This window comes from Ctenopharyngodon idella, chromosome 15, assembly GCF_019924925.1.
Source record: "Ctenopharyngodon idella isolate HZGC_01 chromosome 15, HZGC01, whole genome shotgun sequence".
NCBI classification, from domain to species: Eukaryota; Metazoa; Chordata; class Actinopteri; order Cypriniformes; family Xenocyprididae; genus Ctenopharyngodon; species Ctenopharyngodon idella.
Window position 1 is genome coordinate 7,709,300 of NC_067234.1, and position 23,307 is coordinate 7,732,606.

Here is a 23,307-nt window from a genome sequence, read left to right on the forward strand (position 1 = left end):
ATTTAATTTGTCTTACATTTTGACTGAATATTGACATTTACATTTATAAATGACTTTTTTATTAATAAAAATAGCCTATCATAATAGATGAATTAAATTATGAGTGGGTAAATCAGCACAAACTGCAATGAGTACATTGTATGTTATTTTGATATTATTAACTTTTCAAAACTTTTTTTTTTAATCATGTTATAGGCTTCAGCTAAGATAAAGATAAGATATTTTTTTAATCAAAGTTCAAACTGGTTCGAATTTTCCTACTTCCGGCCCTTTAAATTTAAAATAGGCGCGCGGAAAAGGCGCCCAAAAGACGGAACAGCAGAGAGGATCGGCTGGAGAATTGACGGTGGAAAACTGCACAAAGTAAAGTCAAGGTAAGATTTCATAAAAAATAATAAATTTAAACAATGTCTTTTTGTTGGCGATTGCTTCGTTATATTTGATTGGAGTGTTTATGTGATATTAAAGTTAGTGATAACTTAACAAGTTGTTAGCAAGCAAACACATAGCTAAGGCTATTTGAAGATAAGTTATTTAGTCATTTCAACTTTTGCTATCTCTGGATTTTCAGGATTTTTTTTAAATATGAATGTTTGTGTAGAGAAATAGGCTGAATGATGATTGTAAGTGACCGTGACAGAGTAATTTGCTATGTTCGCGCTGTTTACATTTTTCTTATGATACTTTGCTACGGCCAGTAGATCAAGACTGATCAGATCATTATTTTAAACTATTTTATTTAATATCTCGTGAATAACGTTAATTAGTTCACCACCGAGTCTCTTTCGTTCGTTTGTCACGTGACGTGACGTGACAGCATACATTCAGATAACGTTAGTTTGGTTTTACTCCTGTTATTCTTAAAGTGAGTACATGACGCGTTCCTGATCTCATTTCTTGCACTTTGAATTTGTGAATATGTGATAAACAGTTTTTTTTGTTTGTGATAATTAAATGATAATTCCTAAATAAATGCTGATGAAATGGTCATATCTGTTTCCTGCACTAGCCTATGCTGCTATCACGTGACAAAAGAATGAACGAGGCCTAACTGAAGACCCTGAATTAATAATTTATCTTTGTTATAATTTGTTATTGTGGCTGCAATAGCTTTCATCTATTAGTTGTTGTTTATCATTACTTTGTTATTTATTTTAAATATGATCAAAGTTTGTGCAAGTAGATGTTTTAGGGGAATCTGGGTATTGAAAATGTAACATTTTATTGTAATTCAGCTCAAATGGATAAAATGATTTGAATAAATGGTCAGTAACATGATCTGATCTACAATTAAGTCCCATGAAGGCAGCATGTAGCCCAGTTAAACTGTAAATCCAGTGGTCAATAACACTGAAGTTATACATTGTCTGTCTCCTCAATGCAGATCCTCCTGCTGTAAAAAAACCAGCACTGACCAGCATGAATTCCCCTTCACTCACTGTCTACCAATCTGCAGTCGGTTCAGCACGGTAGTGTAGACAGTGTAGTAAAATAATAATTATGACTATAATTCAATTGTACATTCATCTATGTATTCATTGTACATTATACTGCACTAACTAGTTTCATTACTTGTCAGAAACATTAGGCTCACAGCAACAGATTAAGAAGAAGAATCCTGCATCAAAAGATGGCTTCAACTTGCATGTGAGACAGAGCGAGAAGAGAAAAAGAGGAATGAAGATGGACTGTCTAAGAAACCTGTAAGTCAGTTACACTGTCTATGTTGCTATATGTGTGTAATAATTTGTATTATACTACGAGGCTGTTGAATGCTTGAATTAGGGCTGTGACGATAACCGCAATACCGCAGTTATGAGATGCCTACCGCAATGTTGAGGCCATCACCGTCATCACCGCACGTTTCTATGGTAACCAAGAGCTCCTGCGCTCATCAGATTCATGCGGCTGCAGCTTGTTTGTGGTAACGGCGAAAATAATGATTTGTTGAACATCCGCGAAAATGTTACAGTATGTAAAATAGTGACTGAACTTAAACATATGCTTTTATTAAAACTGGTGCTCTGCTGTGCCAAGGGACATCTCGAAACATTTCACCGGTTACTTTCGTTTTACCGCATAGACCTTTATGTCCTATAAATGTGTCATATTCGTATTTGTATGACAGTCCACGCAGCTTTCAGTGGGTGGGACTGTTGGCATTATTAATAAAGAAACATGAATGAATGAGAAAGTAAAGAGTAGGACGTGCTTGATATTAAAAATAAAACTCAATACTGGCAGGATGTTTCTGTGCGCATGCTCCGAGTGTAACATGCACAAGCATTGAAGCCTCCGTTTTTGGTTGCGCGTCTAATTGGTCAAATACACCGTGTCAAAATGCCTGCACTGGTGTTCACGTAAACACAGTAGATGTAAGCACTGTCTGTGTGCGTTGTTCTTCACTCACATACAGTGGTGTAGCGCAAATCTGCAGGGCCCTCTGCGAACCAAAATGGTTACGTCGCAATATTGGGAAATCTTTCCGTTTTAAACCAAGAAGGCAAGCCAATGTATATCACACAAAAAGCAACGTGCAAACTTTTCTCAAGAGACCAATTTCAGCATAATATGCTGATAACGGTAGACTATCCTAACTGTCTTAATTTATTCCATTATTTCTCTTGTGGCCCATAAATATAGTAAAACAAATTAGAAGAATAGTATTCCGTGTTAAACAGGTTGTTTTTTAAAATGCATCTAAGAGTCAAATTTTTTCCCCCACCCCTAACGGACACACACTTGCACATAAACCTGTTGTCAGCACTGCTCTATTTTATCAGTAAAAACTGAACTAGCAACTTAAAAGCTACATGACATTTCTCACTAGCGAGGTAACGCCACTGCTCTTAAAGCAGATGAACTTACAGTTTTGCTATTAATGCACAGGTAGTTCCAGTCAGTTTAATTACCATTCTACATTAATGCGCTTGCCTTCATTAAGGCACACACTCATGTGGGGTTTCCATGACTTTCCATTAGGGGTGTGCCTGAAGCCAAATACCTGATTCAGAAAGACACAGATAATGGCTTCAAAATATATAACTAATAATTCTGCCAAATAATATTTTGCTGAGGCTGACACAGTTACTCCTCGTGTTTGCTGGATAACAGGTGAGCCAGAGGAAAGCATGATATTATACTTAAACCTCCAAAATCACTATGCAATAATGAGTGTGTGAAGTGAATGAGTGTAAACTCTATTAAATGAATTAAATGAGCGCAAATCAAATAGCCGTATTGCTGTTGCCTCTTCATGTGTCAGAAATCAGACCTTGGAAAGAGTAAATCAACTAAAATACTTAGTGCTGTCAACGTTAATGCATGCGATTCATTTTTCCAGTTTAAAGCGTTAAAATATTTAACACAGTTAATGCAGCATCTGTTTTTTTTTTTTTTTTTTCATCCTTTGGCTAGCATTACAATATATGATTACACTCTTCTTTCTGCAAATGCTTTTAAACCATTTAAGTACGCCAAAAGAGAACGTACTGTCTGTTAATGTCCTGTCACACACACAACGCACAGAAAGACGCGCGCCAGTATAGTGAGCATGGACGGCACACCAGTATCGAGTTCTCTGTCGCGCTTGAACAAACAGTAACACACACAATAATGTCAAAAATGTCCATTTTGTTGAATATCACCATTGGAGCAGCCTTGAATGAGTTAAAGTCCCTGTGAACTGGAAGTTGGAAGTTTCAGTTACATTAAAATGTTGAAATGGCTATAATTCATGTTTAAAATTGGGGAAAAAATCAATTTCATCTAGACATCAGTAGCTGTATTAAGGCCCGGGTATACTTCACTTTCCGCAGCCAGACGTGTCTCGCGCACAGTTGTGTCCGCGCATCTTTCAAAGTATACTCAACTACGGATGCGCGCGGATGACCGAGTTTGACATGTGCAGTACAATTTAATTCACGAGTCATGCTATCAATGAGACTTCACTGGGCAGGATCAGAGAAGAAAAATGGTGCATCCACCATTTCAACATAGTTCTGAAGATACACCAAGAGAACAAGAATCAAAATCGATGGAGATGGATACGCTTCTAAGTTTACTCTTGTTTTTGAATTGCTCTTTCCACACACTTCTTCGACGACTGCACACTGTGCATCTTGCCACCTAGTGGACTCTTCTATACAGCTTGCGCATGTGCTGTTGCACATGCACAGTCTCGAAATTTGGCCTGCACACGGACAGGGTATGCGGACGTCCGTGAGCCCTCCGGATGACGAACATTACATCATGCAGACGGTGCATGATCGCAGCTTTAGTTTCAGTGATACTGTCCTTAATTCATAAAAACATGCCATTAAAAAAGTATTTAAAATATACTGTCTTTATGTTGTTTCTTTATGTTGTTTTTAATTTAGAGATTAACTGTGAAATTATTACATAATAATATATATTATTAAAAACGTGATTATAACATTACATTTAGATCTATTGCATTGTATTTAGATAGTGGCATGAAAGGTTGCAACATTGAATGAGCATTGTAGCTGATCACAGTCATGAGTGTATGTAAGCAGTGATCTCATCATTGAAACTCGAATTCTGCTCACTAACAAATGCGTTCATCACAGCTAACAGTGCAAACACAATATAAATAAGAGGTTTGTTGATTATAATGGGAGTTTTGGCGTGAGTTCAGAACTCAGTCAACATTTTGTCTGTTTCTTCCTTATCCCGAGGTTACCATAGTCAGCTGGATCCCTTCCAAATCCAGATCAGATGGTGGACCTGCATCTTGGCATGACCACAACACAAGCCTAAATGTCAGCGAAGACCATGTCAACTAGACAAGCCCTAGAGACAGATCCCCTGTGAGGACTTCGTTGACAGCCATCGGCACAGATCTTCAGCAAAGACCACAAGAACCAGACAAGTCCTCTGCACAGACCCCTACGGCCAGCTTCAACTCTATGCCGGCGTGTTGTATCTTGATCTTCAAACTGATGGAACCAGATCAAAATATTCTAAATTATACCAATCCACAATCTAACTTGTGATGGAGCCTGAATCATATCACACCATGTTCGTTCATTGGCCAGAGGAGAATTGGTCCCTGACTGAGCCTGGTTTCTCCCAAGGGGTTTTTCTTCATTTCTGTAACCTGATGGATTTTGGGTTCCCTTCCACTGTTGCCTTTGGCTTGCTAAGTTTGGGACACTTAATATTCAGCAATAATATTGATTTGATTGCACTGACACTATCAGATGAGAACTGAACTGAGCTGGACGATGACATCACTGTTTTCTGCAGAGCTGCTTTATAACGAATTAAACTGATTTCATAATTGATTAACTCTACACATCTATTGAACAGAACTGAATTAAAACTAAACTGACTTCAGCTGAACAATGACACTATTTTCTTTTTAGAGCTGCTTTACAGCAGAATTGAACTCTGTTGGAATAATTGAATCATTCTCCTGTTTATACCTGTAAAGCTGCTTATTATTAAAGGTGCTGCTAAATTAAAGGTGACTTGACTTTTGAAATAGCCTGCTTGTGGACCAGATCTGGTAAACAGTAATGCGTTGCCAAAATGTCACCATTCTAGGCAGCATGTGGGCCACATGAGGAACGTGGGAAAGACCAGGGTTAAAATAAAAATCAACTATGGCCCACATTAGGGTAAGTTCTGGTTTATTATTTGGTTTGTTAGTGGCTTACGTGTGGCATTTCCAAGGCTTGCTTGTGGCCCAGAACTTGCAAACAGGAGTGGACCGCTCAAGTGCCATCATTCAACGCGGTATGTGGGCCAGAGCAAGGTGTTGGATCTGGGCCAGAATTAAAATGAACTGTTGCCCAGATTAGGGCCAGTTCTGCTTTATTCGTATTGTTTATGGCTGACATGCGGCATTGGTATGGCTTGCTTGTGGCCCAAATCTGAAAAACAGGAGCGGACCGCCCAAGTGCCATCATTCCATGCAGTTGGTGGGCCAGAGCAAGGTACTGGATCTGGGCCAGAATTAAAATAAACTGTTGCCCAGATGTGGGCCAGTTCTGCTTTTTTTGTTTTGTTAATGGCTGACTTGTGGCATTGATATGGCTTGCTTGTGGCCCAAATCTGGCCAACAGGAGTGGACCGCCTAAGTGCCATCATTCCATAGGGTATGTGCGCCAGAGCAAAGGGGTTGGATCTGGCGCACACTTGGCACTTTCATGTGGCCCACATTTGGCAGGAATGATGGCACTTGGGTGGTCCGCTCCTGTTTTCCAGATTTGGGCCACAAGAAAGCCACAGTTATGCCGCATGTCAGCCATGAACAAAACAAATGAAGCAGAACTGGCCCACATCTGGGCAACAGTTCATTTTAATTCTGGCCCAGATCCAACACCTTGCTCTGGCCCACATACCGCATGGAATGATGGCACTTGGGCGGTCCACTCCTGTTTGCCAGATTTGGGCCACAAGCAATCCATACCAATGTCAAGTCAAGTCACCTTTATTTATATAGCGCTTTTTACAATGTAGATTGTGTCAAAGCAGCTTTACATTGATATCTGGTACATTGTTTGACTGCACAGCAGCTCTTAAAGAATAGTGTCAATGCAGGCAGATCAAAAGCACTGTTGAATATCAAAATGTCAAGTCAAGTGTCCCCAACTAAGCAAGCCAGAGGCGACAGCGGCAAGGAACCCAAACTCCATCAGGTGGCAGACAAGTGGCAAATTGGTGTTAAAATGGAGAAAAAAACCTTGGGAGAAACCAGGCTTAGTCGGGGTACCAGTTCTCCTCTGGCCAACAGTGCTTTGTTAAAATTCAGGTTGCTATCATAAGTCCAATAGGATCGCAACATTAAAAGTATTTATTTCAGTTCCATCCAATTGAGGATCGTATTCATCACGCCGGTATGGACGGTTGTTGAGGAACTGTGTCGTGGCTGTCGTGTCGATGAGGCCTTCACAGGGGATGATCTAGTTGACTCAATCTCTGCTGATACTTCAGGGCTGCGTTGTGGTCGTGTCAAGGTGCAGGTCCTTGGTCTCACCTGGATACGGCCCGGATCCGGTTGACTACGGTGAACCTCGGGATAAACAGAAAGACTAATATTAGCGTAGATGCCATTCTTCTTCTGATGTAACGAGTACATCAGGTGTTATAGGAAGTGTTCCCGGTTCCGGCTGACCTAATTTATGCAGCCTAATAATCCTTTAACGGATTTGGAAATATAAATTGGTAATGTGTTATGTGTATGCCAGGTTAAAGAGATGCGTTTTTAGTCTAGATTTAAACTGACAGAGTGTGTCTGCTTCCCGAACAATGCTAGGAAGATTGTTCCAGAGTTTAGGTGCCAAATAGGAGAAGGATCTACCACCTGCAGTTGATTTTGATATTCTAGGTATTATCAGCTGGCCTGAATTCTGAGATCGCAATAGACGTGAAGGACTATAATGAATTAGGAGCTCGCTCAGGTACTGGGGAGCTAAACCATTTAGTGCTTTGTAAGTAATTAGCAAGATTTTAAAATCTATACGATGTTTAACAGGAAGCCAATGCAGTGTTGACAGAACTGGGCTAATATGGTCATACTTCCTGGTTCTAGTAAGAACTCTAGCTGCTGCATTTTGTACGAGCTGTAGTTTATTTATCAGGCGAGCAGAACAACCACCCAGTAGAGCGTTACAGTAATCTAGCCTTGAGGTCATGAACGCATGAACTAACTGTTCTGCATTTTTCATTGAGAGCATATGTCGTAGTTTAGATATATTTTTAAGATGGAAGAATGCGGTTTTACAGATGCTAGTAACATGGCCTTCAAATGAAAGATTGGTATCAAAGAGCACACCTAGGTTCCTAACTGACGACGAAGACTTAACAGAGCAGCCATCAAGTGTTAGACAATATTCTAGGTTATTACGTGAAGAAGTTTTTGGTCCAAAAATTAGAATCTCTGTTTTTTCTGAATTTAGTAGTAGGAAATTACTGGTCATCCAATTTTTTATATCAGCTATGCACTCCGTTAATTTTGTGAATTGGTAAGTTTCGTCAGGGCGCGAAGAAATATAGAGCTGAGTATCATCAGCGTAACAGTGAAAACTAACGCCATGCTTCCTAATGATATCTCCCAAGGGTAGCATGTACAGAGTGAACAGTAACGGTCCTAGTACTGAGCCTTGTGGTACTCCATATTGAACTTGTGATCGATATGACATGTCTTCGTTTACTACTACAAACTGATAACGGTCAGATAAGTATGATTTGAACCATGACAATGCAATTCCACTAATGCCAACATAATTTTCGAGTCTATTTAAAAGAATATTGTGATCAATAGTGTCAAATGCTGCACTAAGATCCAGTAACACTAATAGAGAGATACAACCACGATCTGATGATAAGAGCAAATCATTAGTAACTCTAATGAGAGCAGTCTCAGTACTATGGTACGGTCTAAATCCTGACTGGAAATCCTCACAGATACCATTTCTTTCTAAAAAGGAACATAGCTGTGATGATACTGCCTTTTCTAGTATTTTTGACAGAAAAGTGAGATTTGAGATCGGCCTGTAATTGACTAATTCTCTAGGATCAAGTTGTGGTTTTTTAATAAGAGGTTTAATAATAGCCAGCTTAAAAGTTTTTGGTACGTATCCTAATGATAAAGATGAATTGACGATATTGAGAAGAGGGTCTATGACCTCTGGAAGCATTTCTTTCAATAGCTTAGTCGGTATAGGGTCTAACATACATGTTGTTGATTTTGATGATTTAACAAGTTTAGACAATTCTTCCTCTCCTAAAGCAGTAAATGAATTGAATTTTTCCTCAGGGACACTACAATGCACTATCTGACACGATACTGTAGTAGACGGTTGCATGGTTATTATTTTTTCTCTAATATTATCAATCTTGCAAGTAAAGAAGTTCATAAAGTCATTACTGCTGTGCTCTTTGGAAACATCAGAAGTTGAAGCTTTATTTCTTGTTAATTTAGCCACTGTATCAAATAAATACCTAGGGTTGTGTTTATTTTCTTCTAAGAGTTTTGAAAAATAGGCAGATCTAGCAGATTTTAAGGCCTTTCTGTACTCAATCATTCTCTCTCTCCACGAAATACGAAATACTTCTAGTTTTGATTTCTTCCAGCTGCGCTCCATTTTTCTGGCTGCTAACTTTAGGGCCCGAGTGTGCTCATTGTACCATGGCATTGGATTAATTTCCTTAATCTTTTTTAAACGCAAAGGAGCAACTGAGTCTAATGTGCTGGAAAAGACAGAGGCAATAGTTTCTGTTGCAACATCGAGGTCTTCTAAGCTGTCTGGTATGCTAAGGCGATGAAAATGATCAGGAAGATTATTTATAAAGCAATCTTTAGTGGTAGAAGTGATGGTTCTACCATATTTATGGCATGGAGGCAGTTTAGCCGCCTTGACTAAATGTAGTATACACGAGACTAGATAATGATCTGAGATGTCGTCACTCTGCTGCAGAATTTCAACAGCATCAATATCGATTCCATGTGACAATATTAGATCTAAAGCATGATTATGACAATGAGTGGGTCCTGACACATGTTGTCTAACACCAATAGAGTTTAGAATATCTGCAAATGCCAATCCTAATGCGTCTTTTTTATTATCTACATGAATATTAAAATCACCAACAACAAGGACTTTACCTGCAGCTAGTACTAACTCTGATAGAAAGTCAGCAAATTCTTTGATAAAGTCTGTATTGTGTCCTGGTGGCCTGTATACAGTAGCCAGCACAAATGTCAACTTACATAATGTTACGTAAAGTACCATAGTTTCGAAGGAATTATATTTGAAAGACTTCTGACTAATACTGTAAATATTACTATAGATTACAGCAACACCTCCCCCTTTGCCTTTCTGACGGGCATTGTGTCGATAATCATAACCTTGAGGACTAGACTCATTTAAAGTAATGTAATCGTCCGGTTTTAGCCAAGTTTCTGTCAAACACAGCACATCTAGATTATTATCTTTGATAATATCATTAACAATAAGTGATTTTGAAGAAAGGGATCTAATATTTAACAACCCGAGTTTTATCATTTGTTTAGCATTATTATCTCTATTTTTTATTTGTTGAACATCAATTAAATTTTTACCATTAAATGGGTTTGGAAGTTTTTTGTTTTTACTAATTCGGGGTACAGACACAGTCTCTATTTGAAAATATCTAGGTGTAAGAGTTTCTATGTGTTGAGAGTTATCTGAATTTTCTGACTTCTGTAACGTGAGGCAGCTAGCAGACGGTCGGTTTAGCCAGTTTGTCTGCTGCTTTCTGACCTGGGCCCCAGTTTGTCATGTTTCAGTTCTAAGACTATGTGCCATATTACTAGAGAGAAGAGCAGCACCATCCCGGGAGGGATGAATACCATCTCTTTTTAACAGGTCAGGTCTGCCCCAAAAACTTTTCCAATTATCTATGAAACCTATATTATTTTGCGGACACCACTTAGACAGCCAGCCATTGAGTGATGATAATCTGCTAACTATCTCATCACTCCGACTAACAGGAAGGGGGCCAGAGCAAATTACTTCTCCTGACATTGTACTTGCGAGTTCACACACCTCTTTAATGTTAATTTTAGTGATCTCCGACTGGCGAAGTCGAACATCATTAGTGCCGACGTGAATAATAATCTTAGAGTATTTACGATTAGCATTAGCCAGCACTTTTAAATTTGCTTTGATGTCAGGTGCTCTGGCTCCCGGCAAACATGTGACTATGGTGGCTGGTGTCTCTATTTTTACGTTCCGTGTAATAGAATCGCCAATAACTAGGGCACTTTCAACAGGATTCTCAGTGGGTGTATCACTGAGTGGGGAGAACCTGTTTGATGTTCTTATTGGAACGGAAGAGTGGTGTTTTTCGCGGCTAGGCCGCCTCACCGTTACCCAAGTGCCCTGCTGTGCGGGCTCTACAGCCGGAACCGAACAATGTACAGAGTTCACTAAGCTAGTCGCATCCAAAACAGTATCTGAAGCCCTTGCATTCTTACTATCCTCGATTAAAGTTTGGATGCGTGTCTCTAATTCTGAGATTCTCTCTGTCAGCCTGACTATTTCCCTACATTTATGACATGTAAATCCCTCATCACTGACAGAGAGAGCTATGGTAAACATGTGGCAAATGGAACAGGTAGCAATGCTGGGAGAGGATGACATGACTCACCGTGTTTGTAGACTGATCCGACTTACCACAGCTGTTTGAAGAACGCGTTGAAAAAGGAGTGCGCGAGCGACTGTTAACAAGTTTAACAAGCTAGCGCTGCAAATGCAAATGCGTTGTAACAGCGATTTAGATTCAAATATTACAAGCTAGCGACGTCAGATTAGTGTGGTAGGCAATATTACATATACGGTAATCGTGCCACATGCCACATGTCAGCCATTAACAAAACAAATAAAGCAGAACTGGCCCACATCTGGGCAACAGCAAGGTGTTGGATCTGGGCCAGAATTAAAATGAACTGTTGCCCAGATGTGGGCCAGTTCTGCTTCATTTGTTTTGTTCATGGCTGACATGCGGCATTACTGTGGCTTGCTTGTGGTCCAAATCTGGAAAACAGGAGCGGACCGCCCAAGTGCCATCATTCCTGCCAAAAGTGGGCCAAAGGAAAGTGTCAAGTTTGCGCCAGATCTGGGCCACATCAATTTTGCTATCTGGGATCCCGCCTCTTGTTGATGTGCACATTCTTTGCGTCAGTTTGACTAACAAATGATGGCGTCAATGGGAAGACTAATTGAAAAGTAAGTAAACAGATCACCCAGTTAGATATCACTGCTTTATGTCACGTCAAAATCAAACTTGTATGGACTGATAGCATGATGACTGCGTTTTTTTTTAGTGCAATCAGCTTGGTGCAAATACATCTTCGTGTCTGTGACAGACGGTGTTTACGGAGCATGACTGATGAAATTATTATTGCCTTTAGTTATTGTTTTGGAATGAATGTAGAAATGCTTAAAACACTAACTTGATGAGATTGACTTGGTTTTGATAAATAGAACATTACATTGTTAATGTAAAATTACAAAATAGAATTGTCTTTGGTTTCTTTTTTTGATGTAAAGTAATGTTCATTTAACAAGGAAGATGTGTCAACGTTAAGAGTAATGCATGAATTTACATTGATTCATAAATAAATAAAAAATGTGCCTCCTCATTTCAGAACACCACTGCACGCCACTGGTAAGTACATAGTAGTTAAGGACACATTAATATAAAGTGTGACCACATGGAGTTTTGTTCAACAAATTGGATGCAGTTGTTAAGAGACATTGATTATCTTTGACACACTACGTTCTCCAGCAAGTGTCACATGGTTAGTCATAAAACCTGGGGACTTTGATCTGGGTGCCTGTTGATTTATCTGTCCTTTTGGCATGATCACATGCCTCTCATAACCTTAAACAACCCCTGCAATCACATCATTAGATAGAAAACAAACTGTTTTCCTTTTAAGTTTAAACTCAGCACCTCAGTGGATCACAGTGTAATGTGACGTTTTACCAAACTGATTCATTTGTATAAATTCAGCTATTGTTTTGTTCAGGGCAGTGTTAAATAAAATCAAAGTGCACTTTTTATGATCTCTCTTTTTTGTTTTTTATTATTAACATTTTGCAGATTCTGCAAGGGGAATGTTAACTCTTGACCACACCTGTGATTATTAATTATTAAAATGACCAGCGATATCAGAAACCAGTTGTGTGTCTATGAAGAGTGACCGGTCAATGGGATGTCCTCCAAAATTCAGTGATAGAGGCTTTCAGGAGGAGTCAGAGAAACTGGACAGATCAGTTGGAAAAGAAACCAGACCATCAGCATCAGAGACAAATAGTAAGACCATAATTCACATGTCTAAAAACAAACAGCATAGAACAAAAGTTTATTTCTGATATTCACACATACAGCATCTCACAGAAGTGAGTACACCCCTCACATTTTGTAAATATTTTATTATATCTTTTCTTGTGACAACACTGAAGAAATGACACTTTGCTACAATGTAGTGAGTGTACAGCTTGTATAACAGTGTAAATTTGCTGTCCCCTCAAAATAACTTGACACACAGCCATTAATGTCGAAACCGCTGGCCACAAAAGTGAGCACACCCCTAAGTGAAAATGTCAAAATTGGGTCCAGAGTGTCAATATTTTGTGTCGCCACTAGTGCTGGGCGATATACCGGTTCATATGGTATACCGGGTTTCAATTTCGAGACCGATATGAATTTTTCAAAAACCGCCATATCGGTGAGTAGCTGAAACAGCTGCTGTATCTATTCAATGGCCATGAAGCGCAATGTGGAGCGTATAGAGAGCAGACTTCTATTAACTGCATACCATTCTTAAACTAATGGAAACAACTTTATAGCACAACAATAAATAACTCACAAAACTAACTCTCTTTAATACTGCAAATACCATGTATAGCCATTTGATTTCCGCGATGCAGAAAACATGGATGAAATCACAGAATCCAGTCACAAATAGAACTTAGTGTATAAAGCAGAATTTGGCAATTTTTGGATGAATAAATCAAAAGTAGGGATGTACAATGAATCAGATATTGATACGGACTAGTGTCTGTGAATATTAAAGCTAAAAATGACTGCTATTGAAATCTGAAGTCTGTATGAATGAGCGCTGCATTTTCGTCTACTACTAGATATACTGAAGCATGCGTGACGCTCGCGATGATTTCAGTGTCTGCTGTCTCATTATACATGAACTTAGTCACTTTATGAACATTACACCGTTTAATTTGATAAAACTCTTGAAATTTGTCGTATCATATACACAGAAAGTCAAAGGTCTTCACGACCCTGTCAAAATAAAAGTTCGGCAAACTTGAAATAACAGAAATATTACTATTGTACAATAGAATGTACTTCGATTAATAGATATAATAATAATAATAATAACAATAACTAGACTGTACATTTCCTGAAGAAAATGTGAATGGTGCTTGCAGTGGCAAAACTCTGAACTCTTGATTAGCACGATGCTAACATGATTACCGTCCTGCTAGCATGTTTTAGAAAGATGCTAACATGATTAGCATGTTGCTAGCATGATGCTAACATGATTAGCATGTTGCTAGCATGATGTTAACATGATTAACATGTTGCTAGCATGATGCTAACATGATTAGCATGTTGCTAGCATGATGCTATCATGATTAGCATGTTGCTAGCATGATGTTAACATGATTAGCATGTTGCTAGCAAGTTTTTAACAAGATGTTAACACGATTAGCATGTTTCTAGCATGATGCTAACATGATTAGCATGTTGCTAGCATGTTTTTAAGAAGATGCTAACATGATTAGCATTTTTTGCTAACATGATGCTAACATGATTAGCATGCTACTAGCATGATGTTAACACGATTAGCATGCTGCTAGCATGATGCTAATACATTTTGACTTGTTTGTGTCATGTTTAAACCCTAAGCTAATTGCTATTAGCATGTAGCTATTCACTGCTAGCATGTGTAGCATGTTGAAATTCCAGTATGTTAGCATGAGTCAAAAGAGCCAACCCCAGTGTCTCTACGATGTTCTGATGCAGAGATATAGGTCTTGCTAAATGGTTGCTAGGGTACTTTGTTTGGTTGCTAGGGAGTGGCTTGACATCTGGCAATGATGATACACCAAAGGCTGCTTGCTAATATAAGCCAAACCCCATGTCTCGACGATGCTCTGATGCAGAGATATAGGCCTTGCTAAATGGTTGCTAGGGTACTCTGTTTGGTTGCTAGGGAGTGGCTTGGCAGCTACCAATGATGGTACTCCAAAGGCTGCTTGCCAATATAAACCAACCCCCATGCTTTTATGTCTTTCAGATGTTAAGATATCCCTCTTTGGATTTAGGTTGCTAGGTAGCTCTTAATGGTTGCTAGGGTGTGGCTATGAAGTGTTGAAGGTGATTCGTGATTGGCAGTTTGCTGCCCCAAGTCAAACGAGCCCACCCTCATGTTCCTATGACACTTCTATCCAAAGATATTCCTTTGATCTTTTTCAATGGAAGTCTATGGAACTTGTTGCTATGGTGCTCTATATGGTTGCTAGGGCGTGGCTTGATAGCTTCACAATGATCCTGAGAGACTGAATGGTTGCCTGAGTAAAATGAGCCCACCCCCTTGTCTCTATGACATTGTGATCCAGAGTTATGTTCAATACTAAATCCCTATGTAATTTCCCATAGTAGGAAAACACAATCACTTCCTGGTTCATGGGCACGGCTTCACCATAGTATGTCTATGGGGCAAATTTGGGCAGCTCTTGTGCCCCAGGGGTACAACTTACACCCCATTTTGAGGTATGGTCTGACTCTTCAAACGTGGTAAACCACATGTTTCTACGAAATCCTCGCTCTGAGCTATGACTCGTCAAAGTTCTTCGTTGAAATGACAGAAATTGCACAATAAAATGTAGCCTACTTATTAATATTAATTTAATTAAATAATTAAATTAATTTGGTTACATTTTAACTAAATTGTTAGCTTTATGAACTGATTTGATTACATTTTTTAAATAAATTTTTATTTGTCCTTACAATGTTTAAATTATATATTACCTGTACTCTTGATAGTAAAATATGCCAAAATAAAGGTAAAAAAAACCATGACACCGTGAAACCGCCAGAATCTTAAAAAAAAAAACCATGATACAGATTTTCGGTCAAACCGCCCAGCACTAGCCACCATTATTTTCCAGCACTGCCTTAACCTGTTACAACACAGAAGTGGACAGCGACACAGGAATACAGGTATAGGTGTTTATTGAACAACCAGAGTGATGACAGAGTGCAGGTGAGTGAAGGCAGGTTAATACGTTGGCAGGTATTGATGTAGAACTGATACTTGTCTTGGTTTTGCAGGATTGGCAGATGGATGACAGACTTGGAGCTTGAGCAGACACAGATTAACTCACGGGAGACGAGGAGACAACGAGGAGTCGAGGGAACACACAGGAGACAGGTAAGTATCTTCGGAGGAGTCCTTGAGGTAAGCAAACAGGTAAGACCATGTGCAAAGAGACCGGACAGTTACTGAGTGAGAGCGTGAGTCTTTTGTGCTGCTGTTGATGAGGGTGCTTGATGGGCTGCAGGTGTGGGTGATTAGAACTCTGGTGATGACGTTTGCTGTGTCTGTGTGAGTGTAGAGGCTGGCGTGTCTGTGACATAACCCTCTTGGGCATGGAGTTCACCAGAGCTTCACAGGTTGCCACTGGAGTCCTCTTCCACTCCTCCATGATGACATCACGGAGCTGGTGGATGTTAGAGACCTTGCGCTCCTCCACCTTCCGTTTGAGGATGCCCCGCAGATGCTCAATAGGGTTTAGGTCTGGAGACATGCTTGGCCAGTCCATCACCTTTACCCTCAGCTTCTTTAGCAAGGCAGTGGTCGTCGGAGGTGTGTTTGGGGGTCATTATCATGTTGGAATACTGCCCTGTGGCCCAGTCTCCAAGGGAGGGGATCATGCTCTGTTGGCATTCATGGTTCCCTCAATGAACTGTAGCTCCCCAATGCCGGCACTCATGCAGCCCCACACCATGACACTCCCACCACCATGCTTGACTGTAGGCAAGACACACTTGTCTTTGTACTCCTCACCTGGTTGCCACCACACACGCTTGACACCATCTGAACCAAATAAGTTTATCTTGGTCTCATCAGACCACAGGGCATGGTTCCTTAGTCTGCTTGTCTTCAGCAAACTGTTTGCGGGCTATCTTGTGCATCATCTTTAGAAGAGGCTTCCTTCTGGGACGACAGCCATGCAGACTAATTTGATGCAGTGTGCGGCGTATGGTCTGAGCACTGACAGGCTGACCCCCCACCCCTTCAACCTCTGCAGCAATGCTGGCAGCACTCATACGGCTATTTCCCAAACACAACCTCTGGATATGATACTAAGCACGTGCACTTATCTTCTGTGGTCGACCATGGCAAGGCCTGTTCTGAGTGGAACCTGTCCTGTTAAACCGCTGTATGGTCTGGGCCACCGTGCTGCAGCTCAGTTTCAGGGTCTTGGCAATCTTCTTATAGCCTACGCCATCTTTATGTAGAGCATCAATTCAGTATAAGAGAGTGGGAGCGATAACACCAAATTTAACACACCTGCTCTCCATTCACACCTGAGTCACATGACACCGGGAAGAGAAAATGGCTAATTTTGTGGCCAGCGGTTTAGACATTAATGGCTGTGTGTTGAGTTATTTTGAGGGGACAGCAAATTTACACTGTTATACAAGCTGTACACTCACTACTTTACATTGTAACAAAGTGTCATTTCTTCAGTGTTGTCACAAGAGAAGATATAATAAAATATTTACAAAAATGTGAGGGGTGTACTCACTTCTGTGAGATACTGTATAGTGGCTCTAATATTTTTTTCCCCAAATCTCAGTAAACAAATTTTTATAAGCAGGCTATACAATGATCAGTTTGCATATATGTTTACTAACTAATAATCTGCTATTTTAAATTTATAGCAATGCATCTCAAGTCTACAATGCAGTTAAACCAAAACTAAAAATGAAGTTTCAGTGTCTGTATGAGGGAACTGCAAAGCAAGGAAACCCTACACTCCTGAGTAAGATCTACACCGAGCTCTACATCACAAAAGGTGAAAGTGAAGACTGTAATGAACATGAGGTGAGACAGATTCAGACACAATCCAGAAGAACTGCTATAGAGGACACAACAATCAAATGCAATGACATTTTTCGGTCTTTACCTGAACAAGACAAACCAATCAGAACTGTGCTGACAAAGGGAGTCGCTGGCATTGGAAAGACAGTCTCTGTGCAGAAGTTCATCCTAGACTGGGCTGAAGGGAAAGAAAATCAGGACATCCACATTATATTTCCACTTCCTTTCAGAGAGCTCAATTTGATACATGAACAAAGACTCAGTCTTTTAGATCTGCTTCACACTTTTTTTCACAGAAACAAAAGAACTGGATGTTTGCAACAGTAAATATAAAGTGTCATTCATTTTTGATGGTCTGGACGAGTGTCGTCTTTTTTTGGATTTTCAGAGTAATGTGAGAATGTGTGATGTCACTGAATCAGCCTCAGTGGACGTGCAGCAGCTGATCTGATCCCCTCTGAGTGTGTCCATCATGTGACAGAGGTATGAGGCTTCAGTGATCCACAGAAGGAGGAATACTTCAGGAAAAGAATCCGTGATCAGAGTTTGGCCAACAGAATCATCTCACACCTGAAGTCATCAAGGAGCCTCTTTATTATGTGTCACATCCCAGTGTTCTGCTGGATCTCGGTCACTGTTCTAGAGAAGATGTTGAGTGAAGCAGAGAGTGGTGAGATTCCCAAGACTCTCACTCAAATGTACACACACTTCCTGATCATTCAGACTAACATCAAACATAAAAAGGACTATGAGAAGTGAAAGACAAAGACATGATTCTCAAAACTGGGGAAACTTGCTTTTCAGCAACTTGTGAAAGGAAACCTGATCTTCTACGAGGAAGACCTGAGAGAGTGTGGCATTGATGTGACAGAAGCATCAGTGTACTCGGGATTGTGCACTCAGATCTTCAGAGAGGAATTTGGCTTGTATCAAGGGATAGTGTACTGCCTTGTTCATCTGAGCATTCAAGAACATCTTGCAGCTCTATATGGACACACTGTCCTTCATAAAAGATAACATAAATGTATTTGATCTGATTAACAAAGGAAGGTTTTTGTCCAGATTTTTTAACTTTATGAAATTCAATTCATCAAAACAGATTTCGATATCAAATCTCCATCAGAAAGCTGTGGACAAGACATTACATAATAAGAATGGACATTTAGACCTTTTCCTTCGTTTCCTTCTTGGCTTCTCACTGGAGTGCAATCAAACTCTTTTACAAGGCCTAACACAGACAGGAAACTGCTTGCATAACAAAGAGAAGTTCAGTACATCAAACAGAAGACCAAGAAGAATCCCTCTCCTGAGAAATTCCTCAATCTGTTTCACTGTCTGAATGAACTAGGTGACTGTTTACTAATGGAGCAAATTCAACATTATGTGACAGCTGGAACATTAAATAAAGTGAAACTGTCCTCTTCACAGTGGTCAGCTTTAATTTTTGTGTTGTTGACATCTGAGCAAGAGATGAATGTGTTTAAGCTCAAAGATTTTGTTGGATCACAAATTAAAGCTGAAGTTCTTCTAAAGCTGCTTCCTGTGGTTAAAGCATACCGATCAGCTCAGTAAGTAACACTGTAAACAGTTATTTAAATTGAATTGAGTTTGTTAAAGACTATGACATAAATATTTTTTGCATGTCCATGAGTTTAATACAGTGGTTCCCAAACTTTTTAGAGGCATTTACCATCCTTCTGCGTACCCCCTCTTTTCCACTTATACTGCACCTTTTCCATTAAGGGACAGTATTTGCCCCCTAAATTGACTTTCCAGTGCATTTATTATCTTTATAAATACCTTTATAACATTAATAATGTTTTAAATAACAAAAAAAGTGCAATAGTAAAATATGCAAAGATGATAAAATGTGAAAAGTGATTCTTTTACAAACTAAAACTACCAGTAGGTGGCGGTAAGTCTTAATGCGTGAGTCACCGAGTCATTCTTTCATTCAGTAACGAAGCAAGTGGCTGTATTTATGAATGAATCATTGAATCAATGACTTTCACAAATGATTCGTTCTAAGCCACAGATTCGTACCACTGTGTCTGTTGTAGTTATGCTGTGGCTTTCGTTGGAACTTATATTTCATTGCAAATACTGACAATACTATGAAGAACATCACTTAATATTACCCGTTTGTTTGTTGAACTGTTCTATAAAATCAATGTCACATTTGCAAACATGTGGATTGGATTTACATTGGATTTACATTCTTGCTCGTATAATATTATCAACATTAAAAACAAGAACTCACAAAAGGTATGTTTTGTATCAAGAGTTTAAATCTTAAATTGATCTCTATATGCACCGTCTGTGCCAGGCTGTTTTTCATGCTAGTAGTGCTAAATCTACAGGTACATTGTCGAGAACGAAAGTAATGTTGCGCAATCTACTAAGGCAGCAGACTCTGCACGCAACCTGTAAGCACGCTGCTTATATGGAAATGGATTTTAGTCAGTTTGACCGCAAAAGATGTGGTATTTTGATTGGATGTCATGTATTTTTGGCATTGTGCCATGAGATACATGCTGGGTTTTAATGTTATTTTAAGATGGAGAAGAATTAAATGAACGAAAAAACTCAGAATTTTGTTCACGTACCCCCTCTGTCACGTCACGTACCCCCAGGGGTACGCGTACCCCAGTTTGGGAACCACTGGTTTAATACACAACACTTGATTAACATTTGTAGTAATATATTATGAATGTCTAGTCCCCGTTCGAAGTGGAACTTCGACGCTGACTGGTGTCTGAGCATGTGTACACACACCCCAATCCATTGGCAGATGACAGTCCATGACATCACACATGGATCACCCATGCATATAAAAGTTACACGTCATCAGCTTTTTTGTCTTCAGGAGCCGTTTGTTTGTAGCGCATGGCAACAGAGAACAGTTTCAGGAAGAGAATAGTTTCAGGTTTCAGAGAATAGTTTCAGGAAGTTTGTTCCTCTGTGTCTTTGTTTTATGACACCAGAGGACTTAGGAGCGGAGTACGCATATTCAGTTCTCGAGAAAGCTGAATGTGCTCACTGTGAAAATTTTTCAGTGAAAAAGCTCTGCTCACACTCTGTTCATGATGGTCACAGGTTAAGCTAGTGGAGGACTTCGGGAGGTGTGGATTTCCCAATCTCCTCTCACCAGTTTAGGCAATCTGCTGGATTCCACTCCAGCATTTCAGCTGGGAGGTGTCAGAGTCTTTGTACTTCCTTGTCAGGCTTGTGATAGTTGTAGTGACCTTTACAGAGTGATTAACATTTAACATTTGAAGTTAAATGTTTGTTTAAAAAAAAAAAAAAAAATGAAGAGAAATGAGTGGAAACCACTCTCTCTGTTGCCTGTTCCTTTATCAGGCTAGGAGCAGTGCTGTCTATTTTATGCAAACAGTAGCTATAATTGATATGAAGCTTGGTGAATGGGGGTTGCGTTGGGCAAAATGTTTTGCATCCCATGCTCCTGTTTACTGTCCTCTCCATTTATTGATATTGGTGTTTTAAGTAGGATTACGTGCTTATTTCATAAGCCTATTCTAGTAAGATCGATGTATAGTAGGGATTACAGTAGAGGTAGATCTCCTGGTGGTGTCCCTCTCTGTTGCCCACTTTTGTTCTGTGCTGGAGGTCGCTGGCCATAACGGGTTTCTGGAGGGTACCTTTACTTAGTCAGGGTATGAGCTGGGTAAATAAGAGTTATGAGAACTGACCACATAGTGCCCCATTCTTTTATTTCTGTCCTCCCCAATTACTTATTGGGGTTTCAAACAGGGCTTAAGTCAACATAACGTAGTTACTGACAAATGGGAAACTAATATTGCAGAACCAGATTTTGACTTTTTACTTGCAAATAAGCACAACACTCTTATCAAAGATCAGCTATTTGTGTCAAACAGACCAGCACAGGGAAAAATAATCTGTCATCATGGGTAGTTAAACAGAAAACACTCCAGAAAGTGTTTATATCACTGTCCCTCCAAATAACCATAAATTATTTCACAAATAACAGTGACAAGGAACAAGATTGAAAAAGATTTATTATAGCTTGATATTTTACTCGTTAAGAGGTACAGTAGTATACTGTTAACACAGCAACCATTAGCAGTGCCTTAGCTAAAAATATTTTGTTTTTTATAGTATTGTCTCTTTGATAATGAATCCTCTGCTGAATGAATCTATGTTATGAACTAAGAGAGTTAATTTTGTTTGTTTGTTCTCTGCAGGTTGAGGTATTGTGAAATCACAAATGAAGGTTGTGCTGCTCTGGCTTCAGCTCTGAAATCAAACCCTTCACACCTGAGAGATCTGGATCTGTCATGGAATAAACTAGGGGACTCAGGAGTGAAGCAGCTCTCTGATGGACTTGAGAAGCTTCTATGTAAAATTAAGAAACTCTGGTAAGATCATGTCTGCAAGAATTATATTTGAACTGGTCCTCAGATTTATCTTCACTCTCTTATCATCACATCATAAGGCAACTTATTTTTTCCCCATTTTTTTCCCTTTATTTTAACAAACGCAATGGTATTATGAAACAAAGTTTACATAGAAAGTGTGACAACTCATGACTGAAGAGTAATCTGATGTATTCTTTATATTGATGTGATTCTTGTTTTCTCATTGACTTATTTAATTATCATACTGTTTGTGTAAACATGATTGGATAAATATCAGCTGTAGCAGAAGTCACCAGCTAGTGGATGATGGTCCAAATTTGTTCTGAGACCCATGATAATTATTTCCACCCAGCAAGAACACTAATAATCTCAATAAATCAATTCTCAATAATAATTCTCACAAATTGATATAATACAAGACATATTTTTTTTTACTTCACATACAACACTTAATCCATCTTTATAATGAAACACATAGTTGGCATTTACACAAAAATCACAATCAGAGGAAATGTATCAGCCCAGTTTATCTGCCGCTTGTTGATTCTACTGTCAGTAGCATGTCAAGTGTTCTAGTATTTCTGAGTATAGTCCACTGACCATGAATTCATAGTCAATGCTTGTATAAATCTGCATATCTTCTGACTTCCTTTGCATGTCCACTTTTGTTGTTTCCACTTTGCCTTCTGTTGTTTTTATTGGCATCTTCTTATCAATGGCCCAACTGTGAGTATTGCCACAGTGGCTCCTCTAATTAGTGAAGTCCTTTCCAGTGCATGTGCAGATGCAGATATATAGAGAGAATTCAGAAAACAACTGAAGCATACGTTTGGCAATTTTTAATGTTGCTATTAGTTTCTGATAATAAATTTACTCTTTATATGACGTGTCATTGTTCCCTGCAGTTTGAGCAGTTGTGATGTTACTATACATGATCAGGCGTCCATAAAGAAATAATAATAATAATAATAAATAAACAACATGAAGTAAGTATGAATAATATCCCCCCCCCCCCCCCCCCCCCCCCCCCTTTCTTTTACAATGTCATGCTTGCATTCCCTCAACAAAATTTAAAAAAGGTTGCCAGACATTGCCCCAGTAGACCCTCTGACTGTATACCTAATTTTCTCCAGCTTAAGATGGTACATAACTTTCCTTAACCATTGACTAAATGTAGGTGGAAAAGGGTCTTTCCATTTAATCAGTATCAGTCTTCTAGCCAAAAGAGAACAGAAGGCCAGTATTTTAATTTTA

At 39.3% G+C, this 23,307-nt stretch overlaps 1 protein-coding gene across 1 annotated transcript in view; it reads left to right on the forward strand.

The window, feature by feature from the left end:
- Positions 1 to 289: 289 nt before the first annotated feature.
- Positions 290 to 23,307, forward strand: part of LOC127496049 (NACHT, LRR and PYD domains-containing protein 12-like) — a 30,819-nt gene continuing 7,801 nt past the window's right edge. The window contains exons 1-6 of the mRNA XM_051863631.1: positions 290 to 374; positions 1,385 to 1,469; positions 1,580 to 1,703; positions 12,622 to 12,834; positions 17,497 to 19,224; positions 21,880 to 22,053. Of these exons, the coding sequence (XP_051719591.1) occupies positions 19,019 to 19,224; positions 21,880 to 22,053 (380 nt within the window). The 5' untranslated portion in view covers positions 290 to 374; positions 1,385 to 1,469; positions 1,580 to 1,703; positions 12,622 to 12,834; positions 17,497 to 19,018. The remainder of the gene's footprint in view (positions 375 to 1,384; positions 1,470 to 1,579; positions 1,704 to 12,621; positions 12,835 to 17,496; positions 19,225 to 21,879; positions 22,054 to 23,307) is intronic.